Genomic DNA, 19,012 nt, shown 5'->3' with positions numbered 1-19,012 from the left:
ATTGGTGGGGGGGGCAGCTTCACGGTGGTGCCGGTGTGAACACCGTCATGGTCACAGTGTCTGGTGTCCATCAGGGGGAGGAGCTTGGAGCCAGCCTCCTCGAGGCTGAGCCTGAAGGGGAGTCTGAGAGCGAGGGGGAGGAGCCAAGGCGGCCCAGGGCGCCAGCGTGGGTGGATGAGGATGACGAGCGCGTGGAGGAGTGAGTGCTTCATCCTCAGGTGTGTGTCCGGTGCCGGTTTCTGCCGCTAAAGTTGTTTGCTCGGTGCAGGGTGGACATGACCCATCGCTACCGCAGGAGCCTGGTCCGAGGGGGGGCGGAGTCTAGCATGACCACGGAGCGGTTGCAGCGGCGGATGAGGGAGGAGTGGGTGCACACGCCGCAGTGATCGCTTGATCCTCGCCGCTGCGTCCAGAACCTCTCACCTGTGTGCTTGTCTCCCAGGTTCCAGAAGTCCATGGGGGGAACGCCGTTGTGGGCGGAGCCCGGCCGCCGGAGGAAGACAGGTGAGTGGAAGGTGAGATCTGTAGTTCCTGCCCCTCCCCCAAACTCACTCTGCTGTCTGCAGCCCCTGAGGAGGAGGAGGAGGAGGAGGACCTGCTGAGGAAGACTGGGAACCTGTTGGCGTCCTCAGACAGCCTCCCCAGCGGCGTCCTGAAGGTCGGTGCCCTTCCCCCGTTTCCCCGTGCTGCAGGGTAGAGTCTGACTCTGCCCCTCCCACCCCCCAGATGAAGAAGTGTCTCCACGCCAACAGTGCCCGCCCCTCAGAGAACCGGCTGACCGCCGTTCAGTTCCATCCCTCCGCCCAGGTCGTCATGACAGCCGGCCTGGACCAGTCCATCTCACTCTTCCAGGTAAGGGGGTGGCACCACTGACAGCAGGCGCCACATCCTTCTACTGAGGCGCTTCCTGGCATTCCAGTCTATCTGAAGGAGGACATGTGACTGAGCTGGCTCCTCCCCTCCTCAGGTGGATGGAAAGAGTAACCCAAAGATCCAGAGCATCCACCTGGAGCGCTTCCCGGTGCACAGAGCCGCCTTCAGCTCGGACGGCGAGTCTGTGATCGCCACCAGCCTGAGGAACCGCATGTTCTACGTGTACGACATGATGGAGGGCCGCGTCTCGCCAGTGCACAGCGTCAGAGGTCAGCCCCCCCCTACAAGCCCCACCCCCTAAAGCCATCAGCACACCACCACATGCAGGTCTTTGTGTTCAGGTCTGAACGAGTCCAGAGTGAAGGAGTTCTCTGTATGTCCTGACGGGGGCGCTCTGCTGCTAACCGGGACCGGCGGATACCTGCACCTGCTGACGCTCAAGGTGACGCCGCCGCCGTGGCTGCTGCCGTTGCCTTTTTCCTGCTGAAAAGCCTCCTACTGTTTGAACGCAGACGCTGCTCCGGTCCTCCTGTAGGGGGCGCTGTGTTCCAACGTCGTAGGAATAACCTTTCCGTTTGTTGCTGCGTTTCCTCCAGACGATGGAGGTGGTCCGCAGCATGAAGATCAACGGGAACGTCAGCGGCGTGGCCTTCTCTGGTGACGGCAGCAGATTCTTCACAAACTCGGGTGAGTCGGACAGGACGTGACATCGTCAGGAGCTGGTCATGTGACGGCTGCGTGAAGCCTTCTGCTGGCGTGTGCAGAGGATGGCGAGGTGTACGTGTGGGACGTGCGCAGCAGCAGGTGCATCAACCGGTTTGCTGATGACGGCTGCGTGAGGGGGACGTCCATCGCCGCCTCTGCAGACGGACGCTTCCTGGCCTGCGGGTGAGTCGCTCGCTTCCTGTTCTGGAGGAACGCTCGGAACGTTGACATTTCACGTTGGCGCCGGAGGCGGCATGTTCGTGGAATTCTTCTGTCATCCGCCGTACATGAATCTGATCGGAAATCAAGTTTTTTCTGTTCAGTTTATCCATGCTGCGACTTCCTGTTTGAATGCGGCTCATCGACCGGCCTCCGGGCTTCCCGTGGACGAACTCCTGGCTCTCTGATTGGCTGACGGTGTCCACCTGTTTCAGGTCTCAGTCAGGAGTGGTCAACATCTACTCCCAGGAGGCGTGTCTTAGTTCAGCCAATCCCAAGCCTCTGAAGGCGGTGATGAACCTGCTGACCGCCGCCACCTCCCTCGCCTTCAACCCCACCTCAGAGATCTTGGCGATCGCCTCGCGGGAAGAGGACGACGCCGTCCGGCTGGTAAGACGGCGAGTAAAGGAGCGAGGATGATGACGGTGATGATGCTGACCCCCTCCCCCTCCCCCACAGGTGCACCTCCGCAGCATGTCGGTGTTTTCCAACTTCCCCGTGGCAAACAGGAAGTTGCTGCACCGAGCCGCCTGCCTGCACTTCTCCCCTCACAGCGGCTTCTTCTCATTGGCTAACAACAAAGGCCACGCCCCCCTCTTCAGGTCAGCCATCCGGTGTGAGAGTGAGTTGTGGCGCTGTGACATCATGGTCTGAGCATCTGACGTCTGTGTTCAGGTTGCTGCATTACAAAGACTTCTAAGGGCCATGCAGGGGGTGGAGCCTCTGCTGTGAGCGTCGGGGGAGGGGCTTCAGCGTGAGGATCAGCTGACCTTCATAGGAATCGACGTGTTGGTTTGCTTCTGTTGTCGTGTCAGCAGTTAATAAAGTTTTGACCAAATAAACATCCTTCTGGGGGGAGGGGCTTCTGAACGACTTCCTGCTGCAGTTTTGGGGATCAGCTGTTCAAGGCCCGCTTGGGTCTTTTACGGTGGTGTAGCGGTCAGCCCTCCTTCCTCATAGTCAGGTTCAAATCCCGGCTGCTGTGCTGGTGCGTGCGACTGGCTGTGACTCACAGAACCGTCCAGGATGAAGCCTGCCTTCTGCTGGAATAGGCTCCAGCATCCCCATGACCCGACCCGGTTCAGGAAACGGGTGGATGGAGCTTCCAGAGGTTTGGACCAGACTTCCACTAAGCTCCTCCCCCTGGACAGAGGAGGAGCTCCATGTTCCCAGCACAGATGTATATCACTGGACAAACCCAGGTGTGACGTCACAAACAGGAAGTGCCTTATCTCCACACCCATCCCCGTCACTTCCTGTTCGTCTGCCGCCATTTTGAACCCACTCCACAGTGATCGGTTGCAGTCTGTCAATCACGTTCAGAGGAACTACCTTGCCCAATCAGGAGTGAGCTCGTTTAAAAGGCCACACCCCCACCAGCAAAAGCTGTCAATCAAATGTTTGGGGCAGGACCAGCAGGCACCACATGCTTTTACTAAGGCGTCTGATTGGTCGGTTCATGACTGCAGTGACTGGTGATTAAGAAAAAACAAAGAAGATTCATCAGAAAATAATTCCCTGATTTGGCTTCATGACGGTAATTTGACAGAATCAGAGGGTCGGTCGTAAAATATAAACAAAAGCTAAAAACTAAATAAACTGGTTATCCCTGACCTTAGACCCTCCCGGTGAGGAAAAACTCCTAAAAAAAAACAGATTCCGGAGAAAAGCAGAAACCTCAGAGATGTCCACATGAGGGAGAGATCCTCTCCCAGGACGGACAGGAGATTCACCAGGACTGATTTAACTTGTCTAACTACAACTACATGCTTGAATAGAGTTCATCCAGATAGGACTGGAGGACAGGTGGGGGTGTGGCCAACAGCCAAGACGAGCCGGAGCACAGATGATCCACCCGGGATCTGAAATGTCTCCCACTCTTCCCGGAGGAGAGTGAGAAAGAGGAACAACACGTGAATCTCACTGCCCCAAACAGCATCACAGAGAACATCCATCCATTTTCTCGACCGCTTCTTCCCTTTCGGGGTCGCGGGGGTGCCGGAGCCTATCCTGGCTACTGAAGGGCGAAGGCGGGGTACACCCTGGACAGGTCTCCAGTCTGTCTCAAGGCCTCAATCACACACATTCACTCTCACATTCACACCTAGGGGCAATTTAGAGTCACCAATTAACCTATGAAGCATGTTTTTGGACGGTGGGAGGAAGCCGGAGTCCCCGGTGAAAACCCACGCATGCACGGGGAGAACATGCAAACTCCACACAGAAAGGTCCCAGCCGGGATTCGAACCGGGGCCTTCTCGCTGTGAGGCGAGAGCGCTAACCACTGCACCACCGTGCAGCCCCACAGAGAACATGAATAATAAAAAGGGTAGAATGAGAAGAGATCTCCAGAGCTGATGTGGAGAAAAACGATGAAAGAAAATCTCAAATGAATCTAAACCAATGAGAGCAGAGAGAATCGAGCGCCAGGACTCGGTTTCTCAAACCAACTTCCGTCTGCTGAGTTCCACAGAGAAATATTGGAATGGATGAAATGAAAGAATTATTCTCCAAACTTCATTACAGTAGGGAAGCAATACATTAATACTCTCAGTAGTCCTGTTCAGTGAGTCTACCGTCGATGGTCCAGCAGAGTCTGGAAGTAGAGCTCCTCCCCCTCAGAACAGCTGCAGGTGAGTGTCGGCTCGTCGTGAGCAGGTGTGAGGGGGCGTGTCCTCCTCCAGGATGCTGTCTCCGGACTCCGCGGCTCCTCCGTTCCCGTTCGGGTCTTTGACTCAGATCTTCGGCAGATTAAAACCCGTTGGCGTGTTACCAGCTTGGAGTCGCTGGCTCCGCCCCCAAACTCACCTGACTGCTTCCTGCACCTGTGGACCCGCCCTGAGGACCGCACAAACCTGAGATTCAGGTTGGAGGCAGAACCGGGAGCAGGTAGAGGAGAGGTCGGTCGCTGCTGCGCTGCCTCAGACCCGGCAGGACCCGCGGAAGTTCACCTGTCCTCAGGTGAGCGGAGACCAGAGCTGCTCTAGCGTCTGCAGCGGGGATCCAGGTGATCAGCTCCAACTGAACTCACCTGTCACACGAGGAACGCGCGCGCGCCGGGTTCAGGTGCGTGTTTGTTTTATACCAACTTCCTTCACTTTAATAGAAAGGGCGATTCAGGCGCGTATTTGTCATGGTTGTGACGTCACTTCCGGTTTCTCCTGCAGTCCAGGTGTGTGTGCGGGGGTGGGGGGTCGTTCTATGGATGTAACAGTCAAGAAGGTCAGAGCTGTCAGTCACAGCTGGCCCCGCCCTCGGTGAGAGACTCACCTGGACCTCAGTCTTCTCTGTAGCGGATCAGAACCAGTCAGTCGTTCTGGGTCACTGGAACCCACCGCGTCCAGAACCGGTGTCAGGATGGGTTTCCAGGACAGTTTGATCATCGTTCTGCTGATCCTGATGCTGCACGCCGTGCTCACCTGAGCGTGGGGAGGCGGACTCCTCTCTGAGGACCGGGGAGTCCTCCATGGAGTCCGTCATGAGGTCTCTCCTGGAACCGGGTCCCTCACTCTGCAATCTGGAGGTCCAGCGTTTCCAGTCACGCCGCTTTCATGCTGCACACACAAGTTCCACCTGACGGATGAGCCTGCTGGCCCCACCTCCCTACCTGTTTACAGCAGGTGCAGAGGCCCCGCCTCCTGCTGACTCACACTTACCTGTCAATGTGCCAGAGTTCAGACTCCACCGGAGGAATGTGGTCCAGGCTGGTCTAGAATTCCAGAATCGGGTCGTTTTTGTGCTTCAGAGGAAACGTCTGATCTACTGCCGGACCGTCGGCAGAAGCTGCTCGTCCGTCCGGACGGAACCGCCGAGGTTCTGCAGAAGACTTAGTGGTTCAGACACTGGTCCTGCTGTTTCCTCAACGATGGATGACCCGTCTCCGTGAGGCTGGAAGGTTCCTGGTGCTCCTCTCCAACCGCTGGGACCGACCAAACCAACGGCTGACGTCTGAGAACGACGAGGTCAAAGTGAAGGTCAACATCTAGTAGAGACCAGCCGGTCCCGAGGGATACGAGCGATGGAAGGTCCAAGACCAGCAGAACCGGAGAAACGGGATGAACCGGAGCCGGGACCTTCACGCTGCACTTCAGAGAGCTCTGCCCCCCTACCCCCCCCCCATATCAGACCAAACCGCCTCAAAAATCCAACTTTCTCTTCAGATAATCACCAGGGTTAGAGGTGGGGGGGTGTTCCTCATCTCTGATGATCACCTGTGAAGACACTACTGCAGCTCCTCCTTTGTGTCTGCGTCTGCTCCTCCGTCTGCTTCTCCTTCTACCCGTCTGCTCCTCCGTCTGCCCCTACGTCTGCGTCTGTCCCTGCGTCTGCGTCTGTCCCTGCGTCTGCTTCTCCTTCTACCCGTCTGCTCCTCCGTCTGCCCCTACGTCTGCGTCTGCCCCTACGTCTGCGTCTGTCCCTGCGTCTGCGTCTGTCCCTGCGTCTGCTCCTCCGTCTGCCCCTACGTCTGTGTCTCCTCTTGCATCTGCCCCTCTGTCGTGCCTGCATCTGCTCCTGCGTCTGCTTCTCCGTCTGTGTCTGTCCTTCTGTCTGCATCAGCGTCTGCTCTTCCGTCTGCTCCTCATGTTCTGGCTTCGGTTCTTTGTTTTTTAGCCGGACTTAGAACCATGGCGGAGGCTCCAGAACTCTTTTCCGAGCAGGAGCTGACCTGCTCCATCTGCCTGGACCTCTTCACCGACCCGGTTTCCACTCCCTGTGGTCACAACTTCTGCCAGGTAAGTGGTGCCTGCAGCGCCCCGACAGGCCTGTGGGAGCGCTGTTCAGCTGAGATGTGCTTGTGTGTTGCAGGCCTGCATTGGTGGCTACTGGGCGTCCAGCCAGGTGTGCACGTGTCCGCTGTGCAAGCGTCAGTTTGACGAGCGCCCACTGCTCAGCATCAACAAAGTCTTTGCGCTCATCGCAGACAAATACAAAGAGGCGCACTACAGCGCCGCCGGGCTCCCGCCACCGCTCAGGAACAGTTTATCTGTTGCTATGAAGATGGCAGAGGACAGCAGAAGCACCAACCCATTTCTGTCACCGCCGCCGGAATGTGAGAAGGTGGCAACCGTGGGCGGTGAGGTGGTGTGGTGTGACGTGTGCACGGGCATAAAGCGTCCTGCAGTCAGGTCCTGCCTCACCTGCACCGCCTCCTACTGCAACGAACACGCGCAGCCGCACCTCACTACGCCGTTTTACTCCAAGCACCCCCTCATGGACCCCCAGGAGGCCTTGAGGGGTCGCACCTGCTCCATGCACCACCGCCTGCTGGAGGTAGAGGGAAGTGCAGAACTTTGGTGGCTGTGGTGGATTCCTGCTGACCAATTTGTGTGTCCAGGTGTACTGCCGGACGTGCAATCGCTGCATCTGTGCCATCTGCGTTCTGGAGGAACACCGGACCCACAAAACTGTCTCGGTCCAGACGGAGCGGCTCAGCAAACAGGTAGAAAGGACGGGCGCTGCGGGGTCGCTGCGGCGGTGCAGGTGGTCACCCTTCCACTGTCTCCAGAAACACATGGCTCGGACGGAGCAGGAGATGCTGAACCGCATCCGGGAGAAGGAGGGCCGCGTGGGCGACGTAAAGAGGAGGCTGGAGGGTGTCCAGGTCTGAGGCGCCCCGTGTGCAGGTTTGTGGTCAGGTCACACGTCCTCACGTCTGTTCTGGTGCTGTTCCTCAGAGCTACACGGGCCGGGAGCGCAGCGAGGTGGAGAACCTGCTGGACCAGGTGACGGCAGCGCTGGACCGGATACGGATGCAGGTGGTGGGCCGGATGGAGAGCCAGCTGGACCCTCTGGTGTCCAAGGGGGAGAGGCTGGTCAGCCGTCTGGAGGCGGAGCTTCGTCAGCTGAATGAGAAACGGGCCGAGCTGGAGGTCCAGGCCAGCAGTCAAGACCACATCCGCTTCCTGCAGGTGAGCAGCAGCAGGTGGAGGAGGCGGGGCTCTCTGGAGCCGCTGGAAACATCTCGACTTCTTGCAGAGTTTTGAAGAAGCCACAGCTCCTCTAGGGGAGGAGCAAGCGGACGAGGAGGAGGAGGACGGAGAATTCTCCCTCCACTTCCCGTTGGAGGAGGTGAAGAGCGGCCTGGTGGAGGTGAAGGAGAAGCTGGAGGAGATCCAGATGGGCGACGGTCTTCCCAGCAGCTCCAGGAGTTCCAGAGACTCCAGAGGCTCCTGTGAGTTTAAGACATGCGGTTGCACGTGCACGCTCCTCTATAGCACCTGTGACTCCCTGTTCAGTTTCTCCAGGGGACCTGATGGCGGCCGAGAGCATGATGAGCCTCAGAGGGAGCACGGCCAGTCTGAGGAAGAGCCAGTGGTCACTGAAAGGTGAGGAAGATCATGCTCTGCCCCCTGCTGGGCTGGAGGTCGGGTTCAGGGTTCTGATAGGAGGATCTCGGGGCTTTGTGGAGGTCCAGGTGCTCACTGTCGGTCTCTGTGTCCTCAGATGTCAAGAGGCTCAAACAGGTGTCAGGTACAGACCGCTCTCAAAGCCGGTTCTCCTGGTGTTCTGGTTCTGAGCTAAAATCCGTTTTCTCTTTCAGGACACAAGAAGGCTCGCGCGTACATGGGTAAGACCTGGAGGGTTCTGCAGGGCCCCTGTGGGTTCTGAGCTCAGACCCCAGCGTTCATCCAGTTCTGGTCTGACATTGTGCTATGATCCCCAGAGGACGTGACGCTGAACCCGGTGACGGCGTACCCGTTCCTGATCCTGTCTGAGGACCGGAAGCAGGTAAAGCGTGGCGAGAAGCTGCAGTTCTTCCGGAACAGCCAGCACCGGTTCGACGTGTGGTCCTGCGTCCTCGCCAAGGAGGGCTACAGCTCCGGCCGACACTACTGGGAGGTCAGACCGGCACCCTCCGGGGAGGGGGGGGCAGGTCCAGGACCGGGACGTGACGTTTGACCCTGCTCTTTGTCTTGAAGGTGTTTGTGGGCGAGAACAAGGACTGGAAACTGGGCGTGGTCAGCGAGTCGGCTCAGAGGAAAGGCCTGTTTGACATGAGCCCTGCCAACGGCTACTACGCCCTCTGGTGGAGCGGGAACCAGCTGCGCGCCCTCACAGCGCCCCCCCTGACCAAAGTACGCTCAGACACCCAAACTGTCCCGCAGCCTCGGAGAAAGACGAGGTTCCGGTCACATGCAAGATGGCACCAGAAACAATCTCTAGCTGGAAGCGGAAATTTCCTAAACTTCAGGAAACTCTTTCAAAAATGATCTTTTAGAAACTCTTTTTGAACCATCGTTTCCATTCTTTTAAGTCAATATTAAGAAGTCTTTAAATTTGTATGACTGCACCCGTTTACACCTGGAGAAATGCTATTTTTTCTTTGTTACTGAGAAAAAAATCGGCTAGCTTTTTTTTGGCGGGGGGGACTTCCCGCTATTAATTTTCGAGCGCCATCTTTTTTTCTCTGTGGTCAGATTCCCTTTTAGAGAGACCGGGCGGGAAGACCCTCAGACGGACCCTGAACCAGCCCAGATTTAGGTCGTGGTTAGGTTACACGTTTGGGTCACATGCTTGGGTCATGTTTAGATTACATGTTTAGGTCATGTTTAGGTCATGATTAGGTTACATGTTTGGGTCGTGTTTAGGTCATGATTAGGTTACATGTTTAGATTACATGTTTGGGTCGTGTTTAGGTCATGATTAGGTTACATGTTTGGGTCGTGTTTAGGTCATGATTAGGTTACATGTTTAGATTACATGTTTAGGTCATGTTTAGGTCATGATTAGGTCATGGTTAGATTACATGTTCAGATTACATGTTTAGTTCGTGGTTCGGCTACATGTTTAGGCTACATCTTTAGGTCCCATGTTTGTGTCACATGTTGGTCACATGTGAAGGAGAATATCATGCTTCCACCATAGATGTCAGGATCCTGGGCTTCACTTTATATCTTCCTTCATTGAAAGATCGTTCCTCCACAGGTGAAAAGTCACCACCCCAAGCTGCGGCAGGTGGGCGTGTTCCTGGACGTGGAGGAGGCTCAGGTGACCTTCTACAATGTGAAGTCAGGCTCAGAGATCTACAGTTTCCATGGAAACGTGGAGTTCACCGACAGGATGTTCCCGCTGCTGGGAACTGGAGACAAAGAGGTTCCTCTGATCCTCATGACCACGCAGCACCACCTGGCCTGACCACCAGGTCCGGACCATGGCGCCACGACCAGGATGAGCACGTTAAGGGGGCGGAGCTCGGACATCAGAGGGACTGTCTGCTTGAGTGATGCTGATGATTAACTCCTGCTCGGGAACACACCCCCAGACTAAAACTGAATTTGCATGAACCTTTTGCTTTCATTCTGTCTGATGAAGAACGATGATGCAGCTCAGAGAGAACCAGAATCGAACCGAACCAGAGAGCTGGTGCAGTCAGAGCACAGACGAGGAACCAGAACCGTTTTTATCTGGGTTTATGTATTTGTGTAACTCTGTATCTTCAGGTCATTAAACTATTAAATGCTTTCTGATTCAGCTCCTGGAGGCTCCGTCCTCATGTTTGGGTTTTTAAGCCTAATGCTCTCTTGTGGGGTCCAGATGACCCCACCCATATATTAATGTGTGATCCCTCCCATGACAGAGTTGGACAGGATTTCATCTGCCACGGACGCCGGTGAAGATTAAAAAAAAATCATTGAGAAAAAAGTTCAGTGTACCGTCTTGAGGGGTCCAGATGACCCCACTTTAATTTAAACAGGTCTAGGACAGCACAAAAATGTAGCCACGAGGGGGCCCAAGCCAGGGTCTCATTGTGCCGGTCCCAAGCCCGGATAAATACAGAGGATTGTGTCAGGAAGGGCATCCGACGTAAAATCTTGCCAAATCAAATATGCGAATCAGACCTACGAAATCCATACCGGATCGGTCGAGGCCCGGGTTAACAACGACCGCCATCGGTGCTGTTCACCGACAGGGTGCCGGTGGAAATTGGACTACTGTTGGTGGAAGAAGGAGAGGAGGAAGGCGGGTTCGTAGGGAGAGAGAGAAGAGGAAAGTCACTAGTGTTGGACTGAGAGTTGGGACTTTGAATGTTGGAACTATGACAGGAAAGGGTAGAGAGTTAGTGGACATGATGCAGAGGAGAAAGGTAGACATACTGTGTGTCCAGGAGACCAGGTGGAAAGGTAGCAAGGCTAGAAGTTTAGGAGCAGGGTTCAAGTTGTTCTATCATGGTGGAGATGGGAAGAGAAATGGAGTAGGAGTTATCCTAAAGGAGGAGTTTGTTAGGAGTGTTGTGGAGGTAAAAAGAGTGTCAGATAGAGTGATGAGTCTGAAGATAGAAATGGAGGGTGTCATGTTCAATGTTGTTAGTGGGTATGCCCCACAGGTAGGATGTGAGCTGGAAGAGAAGGAGAAGTTCTGGTTGGATCTTGATGAAGTGATGATGAGCATCCCTGGAAATGAGAGAGTTGTCATTGGTGCAGATTTCAATGGTCATGTTGGTGCAGGAAACCGAGGTGATGAGGAGGTGATGGGCAGGTTTGGTATCCAGGAGAGGAATGTAGAAGGACAGATGGTGGTTGATTTTGCAAAAAAGATGGAAATGGCGATAGTGAATACATTCTTTGAGAAGAGACAGGAACATAGAGTGACCTATAAGAGTGGAGGTAGAAGCACACAGATAGACTACATCTTGTGTAGACGGTGTAATCTGAAGGAGATCAGTGACTGTAAAGTAGTGGTTGGTGAGAGTGTTTCCAGACAGCACAGGATGGTGGTGTGTAGAATGACTCTGGTGGTGAAGAAGATGAAGAAAGAGAGGGCAAAGGCAGAGAAGAGGACAAACTGGTGGAAGCTGAAAAAAGAAGATTGTTGCATGACTTTTAAGAAACAGTTGAAACAGGCTCTGGGTGGTCAGGAGGTACTCCCAGATGACTGGATAACTACAGCTAATGTGATCAGGGAGACAGGTAGGAGTGTACTTGGTGTGTCATCAGGAAAGAGAGTTGATAAGGAGACTTGGTGGTGGAATGAGGAGGTGCAGGAGTGTATACGGAGTAAGAGACTAGCTAAGAAGAAGTGGGACACTGAGAGGACTGAGGAGAGTAGACAGGAGTACAGGGAGATGCAGCGTAAGGTGAAAGTAGAGGTGTCAAAGGCCAAACAAAGAGCTTATGATGACTTGTATGCTAGGTTGGGTAGTAAGGAGGGAGAGACTGACCTGTACAGATTAGCAAGGCAGAGAGATCGAGATGGGAAGGACATGCAGCAGGTTAGGGTGATCAAGGATAGGAATGGTAATGTGGTGACAGGTGTCAGTGGTGTAATGGAAAGATGGAAAGAATACTTTGAAGAGTTGATGAATGAAGAGAATGAGAGAGAACAAAGAGTAGAAGAGGTGACGGTTGTGGAGCAGGAAGTAAGAAAGATTAGTAAAGGTGAAGTGAGAGGGGCTTTGAAGAGGATGAAGAGTGGAAAGGCTCTTGGTCCTGATGATATACCTGTGGAGGTATGGAAGTGTCTAGGAGAGATGGCAGTGGAGTTTTTGACCGGGTTGTTCAACAGGATCTTAGGTGGTGAGAAGATGCCTGAGGAATGGAGGAGAAGTGTGATGGTGCCCATTTTTAAGAATAAGGGAGATGTGCAGAGTTGTGGTAACTACAGAGGAATAAAGCTGATGAGCCATACAATGAAGGTGTGGGAAAGAGTAGTGGAAGCCAGACTAAGAGCAGAAGTGAACATTTGTGAGCAGCAGTATGGTTTCATGCCAAGAAAGAGCACTACAGATGCAACATTTGCTTTGAGGATGTTGATAGAGAAGTACAGAGAAGGTCAGAGAGAGCTCCACTGTGTCTTTGTAGATCTGGAGAAAGCTTATGACAGAGTGCCCAGAGAGGAACTATGGTATTGTATGAGGAAGTCTGGAGTGACAGAGAAGTATGTCCGAGCAGTGCAGGACATGTATGAGGGCTGTAAGACAGTGGTGAGGTGTGCTGTAGGGGTGACAGAGGAGTTCAAGGTGGAGGTGGGATTACATCAGGGATCAGCTCTGAGCCCCTTCCTGTTTGCAATGGTGATGGACAGACTGACGGATGAGGTTAGACAGGAATCACCATGGACTATGATGTTTGCAGATGATATTGTGATTTGTAGTGAGAGCAGGGAACAGGTGGAGGTGGAGTTAGAGAGGTGGAGGTTTGCCCTGGAAAGGAGAGGAATGAAGGTTAGCCGCAGTAAGACAGAGTACATGTGTGTGAATGAGAGGAACCAGAGTGGAAGAGTGAGGTTACAGGGAGAAGAGATAAAGAAGGTGGAGGAGTTTAAGTATTTAGGGTCAACAGTACAGAGTAATGGAGAGTGTGGAAAAGAAGTGAAGAGGAGAGTGCAAGCAGGTTGGAATGGGTGGAGAAAAGTGTCAGGTGTGATGTGTGACAGAAGAGTTTCAGCACAAATGAAAGGAAAGGTGTACAAGACTGTGGTGAGACCAGCCATGTTGTTTGGACTAGAAACAGTGGGACTGAAGAAAAGACAGGAAGCAGAGCTGGAGGTAGCAGAGATGAAGATGCTGAGGTTCTCTTTGGGAGTGACCAGGATGGATAGGATCAGGAATGAATACATCAGAGGGACAGCACATGTTAGAGGTTTTGGAGATAAAGTCAGAGAGGCCAGACTGAGATGGTTTGGACATGTTCAGAGGAGAGACAGTGAATATATTGGTAGAAGGATGCTGAGTCTAGAGCTGCCAGGAAAGAGGTCTAGAGGAAGACCAAAGAGGAGGTTTATGGATGCAGTGAATGAAGACATGAAGGTGGCTGGTGTTAGAGTGGAGGATGCTGAAGACAGGCTTAGATGGAGGAAACTGATTCGCTGTGGCGACCCCTGAAGGGAAAAGCCCAAAGGAAAAGAAGAAGGTCTAGGACAGCACAAGGGTTAGACCCAGAATGGGCTGAAGTTTGGGTTCTGGAAACTAAAATCCTGCTGTGATGGAGAAGGCTTTAGGCCAGGGGTCACTGACTGGCGGACCGCGGTCCAGATCCTGACTCAGATGTTGGGTCATTCGGACCCAGAATCTGGGTTAGGATCTGAACCCTGACTCACTATGGACTCGTCATGTCTGGACACATTCATGTTTGGAGTTTCTCTAGGTAGAAACGATCCGTGAGGAAGCTGCTGTTCCTCCACATCTGGAGTTTTCAAACCGCTCTGCATGACATGTGACAGATTCTCGAATGTTTGCAATAATCTCTCAGTAATAAAGTTGCAGATCTGCCTTCAATCCTTGGCTACTTCAAAATAACTACACTGAATATTCAGTTATCTCTCCAGACTTTAACTTCAAGACATTCCCCTAACTGGACCTCTTTGACTTTTAGTTGAAGATTCCTGCTTCAACCAGAGGTTCCAGGAAACCTGCTGAGGTGGAGCGTCCGACCTCTGATCAGAAGATTGCAGGTTCAATTCTTGTGTTGAAGCGTCCTTTGGAAAGACGCTGAAGCCCACACGGGATCTGCAGCGGCGTGAACGTGTTTGTGGGCGGATGGAGTTGAAGCTATTGTTTCTGAAGAACATCAACGCTCATGAAGCGTCAGGAGGTCATGCGGGGGGAGAGGTCTAGGGTGATGAGGCTACAGGGCTCAGAGGACCCCCCCCCCCCACAGGAAGAATTCTGATGAGTGGAAAGCTGCTTTGAGAACTGCTGGTGGGGGCGGGGCTTAACAGAAGCAGCTGCATCATCGTCGATTCAGACAGTAAGAATCCCGGTAAGACGTCAAACCTTCACATGAGGGTTCATCACATGACGGCAGCTTCAGGCGTGTCGTCTGCACATGTGGGCGTGTCCGTCTACACATGTGGGCGTGTCCGTCTACACATGTGGGCGTGTCACACGGAAGCTTCAAGTTCATATTTTATTTAACATAAATCATATTGCAGTCGATGTGAACAGCTGGGTTTCATATACACAAGAATGTTTAACTCCTCCCCTTTCTGACTCCCCCCAACAGAACCCCCAAATGAAAATAAAATGCTCCTCCCACTCAAACGCAAAAGTCCCGACCCAAACAAGCCCCGCCCATCGGCGCTCCATGTTTTAGCAGCAAACTCCAAACAGGCGCGGCCGTCTTCAAGACACGTAAGCCCCTCCCACGAAGATCAAGACCCGCCCCGTACCAGCAGCTGTTGATGTCAGCGTCATTTTAAGGCATGTTCATTCAAACTTAGCCCCTCCCCCTTTGAAGAACTGAACTGTGTAACCCCTCCCTCTTTGAGGCAGCTCCACCCCCTCCCTGACCCCCTACCCAAATTTAAGGTGGATCTTTTCTCCCCCCACCTGTTCAGGCGGGGTGGGGGGGTCTGGAGTTTGCTGCTGGCCTATGGACCAAAGAAAGGAGGCGGGAACAGGAAGGGGGCGTGTCTGAATGTCAGCCGCTAAATAAAAAAACAAAAAGAATCCAGAAATCTTCCTCCTCCTCCTCCTCCTCACCAGTGTCGCGCTGACCCCCCCACCTTCCATAAAAACAGCTGGACATAAAAGAATGTGAGAGGAGGGGGCGGAGCTTCTTTCTTCTGCTGCGGCCCCAGCAGGACAGGTGTGTGAGGGAGGGGGGCGGTGGTGCCGGGACGCCGAGCTATTTCAGACATCTCTCAAAGTAGGTGGCGCCCACGTAGCCCCCCCTCAGGGAGCGGTGGACGTTCTGCTCAAAGAGCCGCCGGTTCGTCTGCAGGACCTCCGCCGCCTCCTTGTTCAGCGGGTCCTCCGGGTTCGGCTCCTGAAACCAGACGAGACACGGGTCAGTCCCAGGAGACGGCGGTGCCGGAGGTTCATCAGGATTCAGAGCCCAAACAGAACCGGTGCTTGATGGGTCTGTCTGGCCTCCAGTCTACCAGGGAGAAACCAGAACTGTCTTTGATGGAGACTTGAACCTTCTAGAACCGGGGTCTAAACTGTAGGCCGGAGTTCTGGTTTCCTCTAAGGTTCTAGGATCAGGAACCCGGGTCAGAAATGACTTCCAGCCTTCGCTGCGTTTCTTTAAAGAACTTCCAGAACCTTCAGAAGGAAAGCGGGTTGCAGAGTAGGGCTGGGTTGATAAAATCGATGAATCCATTTGAATCGATTTAAGCTTAACAGATCAATAATCGATCCATAAAAATATGGATCAATTTAGCACATAAAGCAAAAGAAAGTCTGCTAGCTTGATGCTAACGTATAATGGGATTTCCCATAGGAGGGCTAATGCTAACGCTCGATCGACCTAAACATACATTCTAAGTAAAAGGACATCATAGGAGTTTTCCAAACTCTCTTAAAGGCCTCGTGCAGTGGCAAATTTTTAAAACAATTTAGAAAGTCAATGGAACTTGGAAAACGAATCTGATAAAAATATTCACTTAAATGATCCAGCGCGATTTTATTGATCATTTTATGGTCGTGCACAGCTTTAAATTTGGGTGATAGGTGGTGATGGGCGGGGGCTGCGCGTGACGTCACTTCAGGGATCCCAGAGTGTAAACAACAATGGCGGACGGTTCGAGAAGCGACGTAGACCACGATTTAGCGGATAATTCTTTGGATGAAGGTGATGAGCCTTCATCAAACACGGGAAATTTAACGACACAGGGTTCGGAGGGTGTACAGCCCTACCAGTTTGAACCGGAGGTTTCCTCATCTGAGGATACAGGGGCTTCGGATGACGACGGTGAAAGCTCATACAGCGATGGCGCCGAGAAGACGATCAAACTTGACTATTTAGAGGAAGTAAAAGTGTAACAAGGTTTCCGTAGGTGAACCTGCGGAAGGATCATTACCGGAAAAGGAAAGGCGCCGCCGCTGCCGCGGAGCGTCCTTTGTCGTCCTCCTCCAGGGCCGAGGCGGACGGAGCCCCCCCGTCCGGGTCTGCCGCCCTCTCGGCCGCCCTTGCCCGTGACGTCACACGACCCATGACCTACTTATCGGTGGCTGCCCAAAATCTGAGCGACCGCGCTATCTTTGAACGCTTGAAGAGAGTGCACGGGGCCGCGGGTGACACAATAATTATACGGGGTTCATTTGTGACGTAAATACTAATGTTTTATTGCAGTTTAAGAAAAACCACGATTTTCACCGCACGAGGCCTTTAAGGAAATATTTCTAAAGTGACCATCTGTGGTCTAAAACACGTTTTTTTTTCCTTCTTCTTCTTCTTCTGGAATAAGGTGTAATGCTATAGCGGGATCGCCACCTACTGGCCAAACTGAAACGTCCTCCAGGAGAAGCAGAACAATTCTCTGTTAGAGAATCCAATCTCATTACTGACTCAAACTGATACATTTTACAGTGTAAGAAATTAATCAGATTAATATAAATATATTTAAATCAAATATTAGATTATTGAAAAAATTGTATAACTCTGAATTCAATTGAAAGAATAGAAAAAACTCAGAATCCAATCGTTTCTGGAAATGATTAGATACCAGGCCTATGGGAGATCAGACTGGTTCCAAACAGAACCGTCTGCCGGGCCTCTCTTAGAACTGACTAAACTAGCCTGGTTGACCCACAAACACACCTGCCCCTCCCACTCTAGTCATGTGACCGTGTGAACTTACTAGAAACAGATACTGCAGGCCGTAGATGATGGAGTTTATCGTCAGCACTGGCTTCCAGTCCTCTCTGTGGAGCAGAAGAGCACAGGTGACCCTCCAGAACCCCGACCCGACCGGGCCTCGGTTCTGAAGAACTGACCTGAGGATGTTTAGACAGACGTTTCCTTCCAGGTCAATGTTGGGGTGATACACCATAGTCTCACACTTCACTTTGGGGGGGTCATGGGGGTAACCCTGTCCTACCTGAAACACAAGCTCTTAAGATGTCTGCAGGAAGAGAAGGGGCGGGGCCAAATGTCAGGTAAGCCTACCTTAAAGCTGAAGACGAACTTCCCTCCTTTGTAGAAACCCTGAGACAGAAACACAGTCAGCTTAAGAGCACTGCCCCCCCCCACGCCTTTAGACCTCAAGGCTTCAACATCGTTGTGGGTGTGGCCAAAGCTAAAGTGACCACTTACAGCGCTGCACTCAAAAAGGATAAAAACCATGAAGCACGGTGAGGGAGGACTGATGGTATGGGCCCGAGCCTCGAGCTCACCGGACCGACACCACAGAACTATCCATCAGGACTGGGTTTAACCTGCGACCGGATCGGTTTCTGCCGGTCTGCAGACCAGATATGGCGTCACCGATTTCATGAAGCGAAAATTGAATAAATACAAACATTTCATGACGTTTATTAATGACTCCACTGTGTTCTGATGGTGAAAATGTGGATGTTTATTCAAATATTACATTTAAACACATTTTCTTTGTTCATAATTGTTCGACCGCAATGCATTGTGGTCTATATTCACTAATATAACCATCAATGTAAGCTAGTTTTTCGCAAAGACTTCTGGGAAATTTCGAGTGCACTCGATTTTGGAATTAGTAGATTCAGACAGCACTAAAAATAGCAAACGCACTAGTTATTAGGAGGGAATTCGGACACAACCATGAACTCAGGCTGCAGCAGAACTACTTCCTGTTTCCTGTCTCCACCCACAATATTTAAACCCAGAAGATACCGCGCTTTTATTCTGAAAATCCAGGTTAACTGCTGCTCATTGAAAGAATTCAGAGCCCAGCAGGCACACGGAGGCCCCGAATGCTTGATGTCCACCTGTGGTCACATGACCTCCCACCCCCACAGCTGAGCGTAGACGTGAGCCTGTGCAGAGCGCTGCCGGGAATCGAACACGCACCTCATCTGGAGAGATGATGAGTCTGAAGTTGAGGAGGTCGTCATCGTCGGGGAAGCTGATCTCACACGTCTTTGGCAGGTTCAGCTCATTGATGTCTGCAACACAAACACCTGTCATTCAGGATCCTGCTCGCCATCACAGGACCGCACCTGAACACGGGGCCTGAACACGGGGCCTGAACACGGGGCCTGAACACGGGGCCTGTGCGTCTGCAGGACAGTACCTGGAGCACGCACCTGTGCAGCAGTGGCTCCAGGACATCATTAGGAGCACACACCTGGAGCATTGCTGGCGTTCTCAGCCAAGGACCCCCATGTACCACCTGATATATAATCCTGCCTCATGACATCATGTAAGGACACCCCAGCCTTAACCAGGACAGAGTCTGTCTGCATTTAGGCTCCGCCCCCTGTGGGAATGGCATTTGAGATTGGACTAAAAGCAATCAGTGGATAGTTAACCCACCATCACCTGAGCCCCCCATTAGTCTGGGACAAGCACACAGCTTG

General features: G+C 52.8%; 3 protein-coding genes across 4 annotated transcripts in view; 2 read left to right on the top strand and 1 right to left on the bottom strand.

Moving 5' to 3' along the window:
- utp18 (UTP18 small subunit processome component) overlaps positions 1–2,653 on the top strand; it is an 8,099-nt gene extending 5,446 nt beyond the window's left edge. Inside the window, exons 2-13 of the mRNA XM_024262192.2 lie at positions 75–199; positions 269–364; positions 443–504; positions 567–658; positions 727–852; positions 968–1,142; positions 1,215–1,315; positions 1,470–1,560; positions 1,638–1,761; positions 2,013–2,187; positions 2,257–2,399; positions 2,473–2,653. Coding sequence (XP_024117960.1) covers positions 75–199; positions 269–364; positions 443–504; positions 567–658; positions 727–852; positions 968–1,142; positions 1,215–1,315; positions 1,470–1,560; positions 1,638–1,761; positions 2,013–2,187; positions 2,257–2,399; positions 2,473–2,497 — 1,335 coding nt within the window. The 3' untranslated portion in view covers positions 2,498–2,653. The remainder of the gene's footprint in view (positions 1–74; positions 200–268; positions 365–442; positions 505–566; positions 659–726; positions 853–967; positions 1,143–1,214; positions 1,316–1,469; positions 1,561–1,637; positions 1,762–2,012; positions 2,188–2,256; positions 2,400–2,472) is intronic.
- Positions 2,654–4,406: 1,753 nt separating this feature from the next.
- LOC112139407 (E3 ubiquitin-protein ligase TRIM7) lies at positions 4,407–10,270 on the top strand. 2 transcript variants are annotated; one of them, XM_036216535.1, is made up of 14 exons: positions 4,407–4,430; positions 4,548–4,863; positions 6,409–6,530; positions 6,604–7,068; positions 7,133–7,237; positions 7,304–7,399; positions 7,473–7,706; positions 7,774–7,969; positions 8,034–8,123; positions 8,242–8,268; positions 8,339–8,365; positions 8,462–8,637; positions 8,718–8,873; positions 9,724–10,270. In XM_036216535.1, exons 3-14 carry the CDS (start codon positions 6,423–6,425, stop codon positions 9,931–9,933), a joined length of 1,890 nt encoding a protein of 629 aa, XP_036072428.1. In that variant the 5' UTR covers positions 4,407–4,430; positions 4,548–4,863; positions 6,409–6,422; the 3' UTR covers positions 9,934–10,270. The 2 variants fall into 2 exon arrangements, with proteins under 2 accessions (XP_036072428.1, XP_024117959.1); XM_024262191.2 differs by lacking the exon at positions 4,407–4,430 and having other exon boundaries at positions 4,444–4,863.
- A 4,358-nt stretch (positions 10,271–14,628) lies between these two features.
- Positions 14,629–19,012, bottom strand: part of ube2m (ubiquitin conjugating enzyme E2 M) — a 5,201-nt gene continuing 817 nt past the window's right edge. The window contains exons 2-6 of the mRNA XM_024262196.1: positions 18,504–18,598; positions 17,628–17,666; positions 17,456–17,559; positions 17,320–17,383; positions 14,629–15,503 (exon numbers count right to left, since the gene is read on the bottom strand). Coding sequence (XP_024117964.1) covers positions 15,363–15,503; positions 17,320–17,383; positions 17,456–17,559; positions 17,628–17,666; positions 18,504–18,598 — 443 coding nt within the window. The 3' untranslated portion in view covers positions 14,629–15,362. The remainder of the gene's footprint in view (positions 15,504–17,319; positions 17,384–17,455; positions 17,560–17,627; positions 17,667–18,503; positions 18,599–19,012) is intronic.

This window comes from Oryzias melastigma, linkage group LG17 (assembly GCF_002922805.2).
Source record: "Oryzias melastigma strain HK-1 linkage group LG17, ASM292280v2, whole genome shotgun sequence".
NCBI lineage: Eukaryota > Metazoa > Chordata > Actinopteri > Beloniformes > Adrianichthyidae > Oryzias > Oryzias melastigma.
Note: the sequence above shows the minus strand (reverse complement) of the source record. Positions and strands in the feature narration are given on the sequence as shown.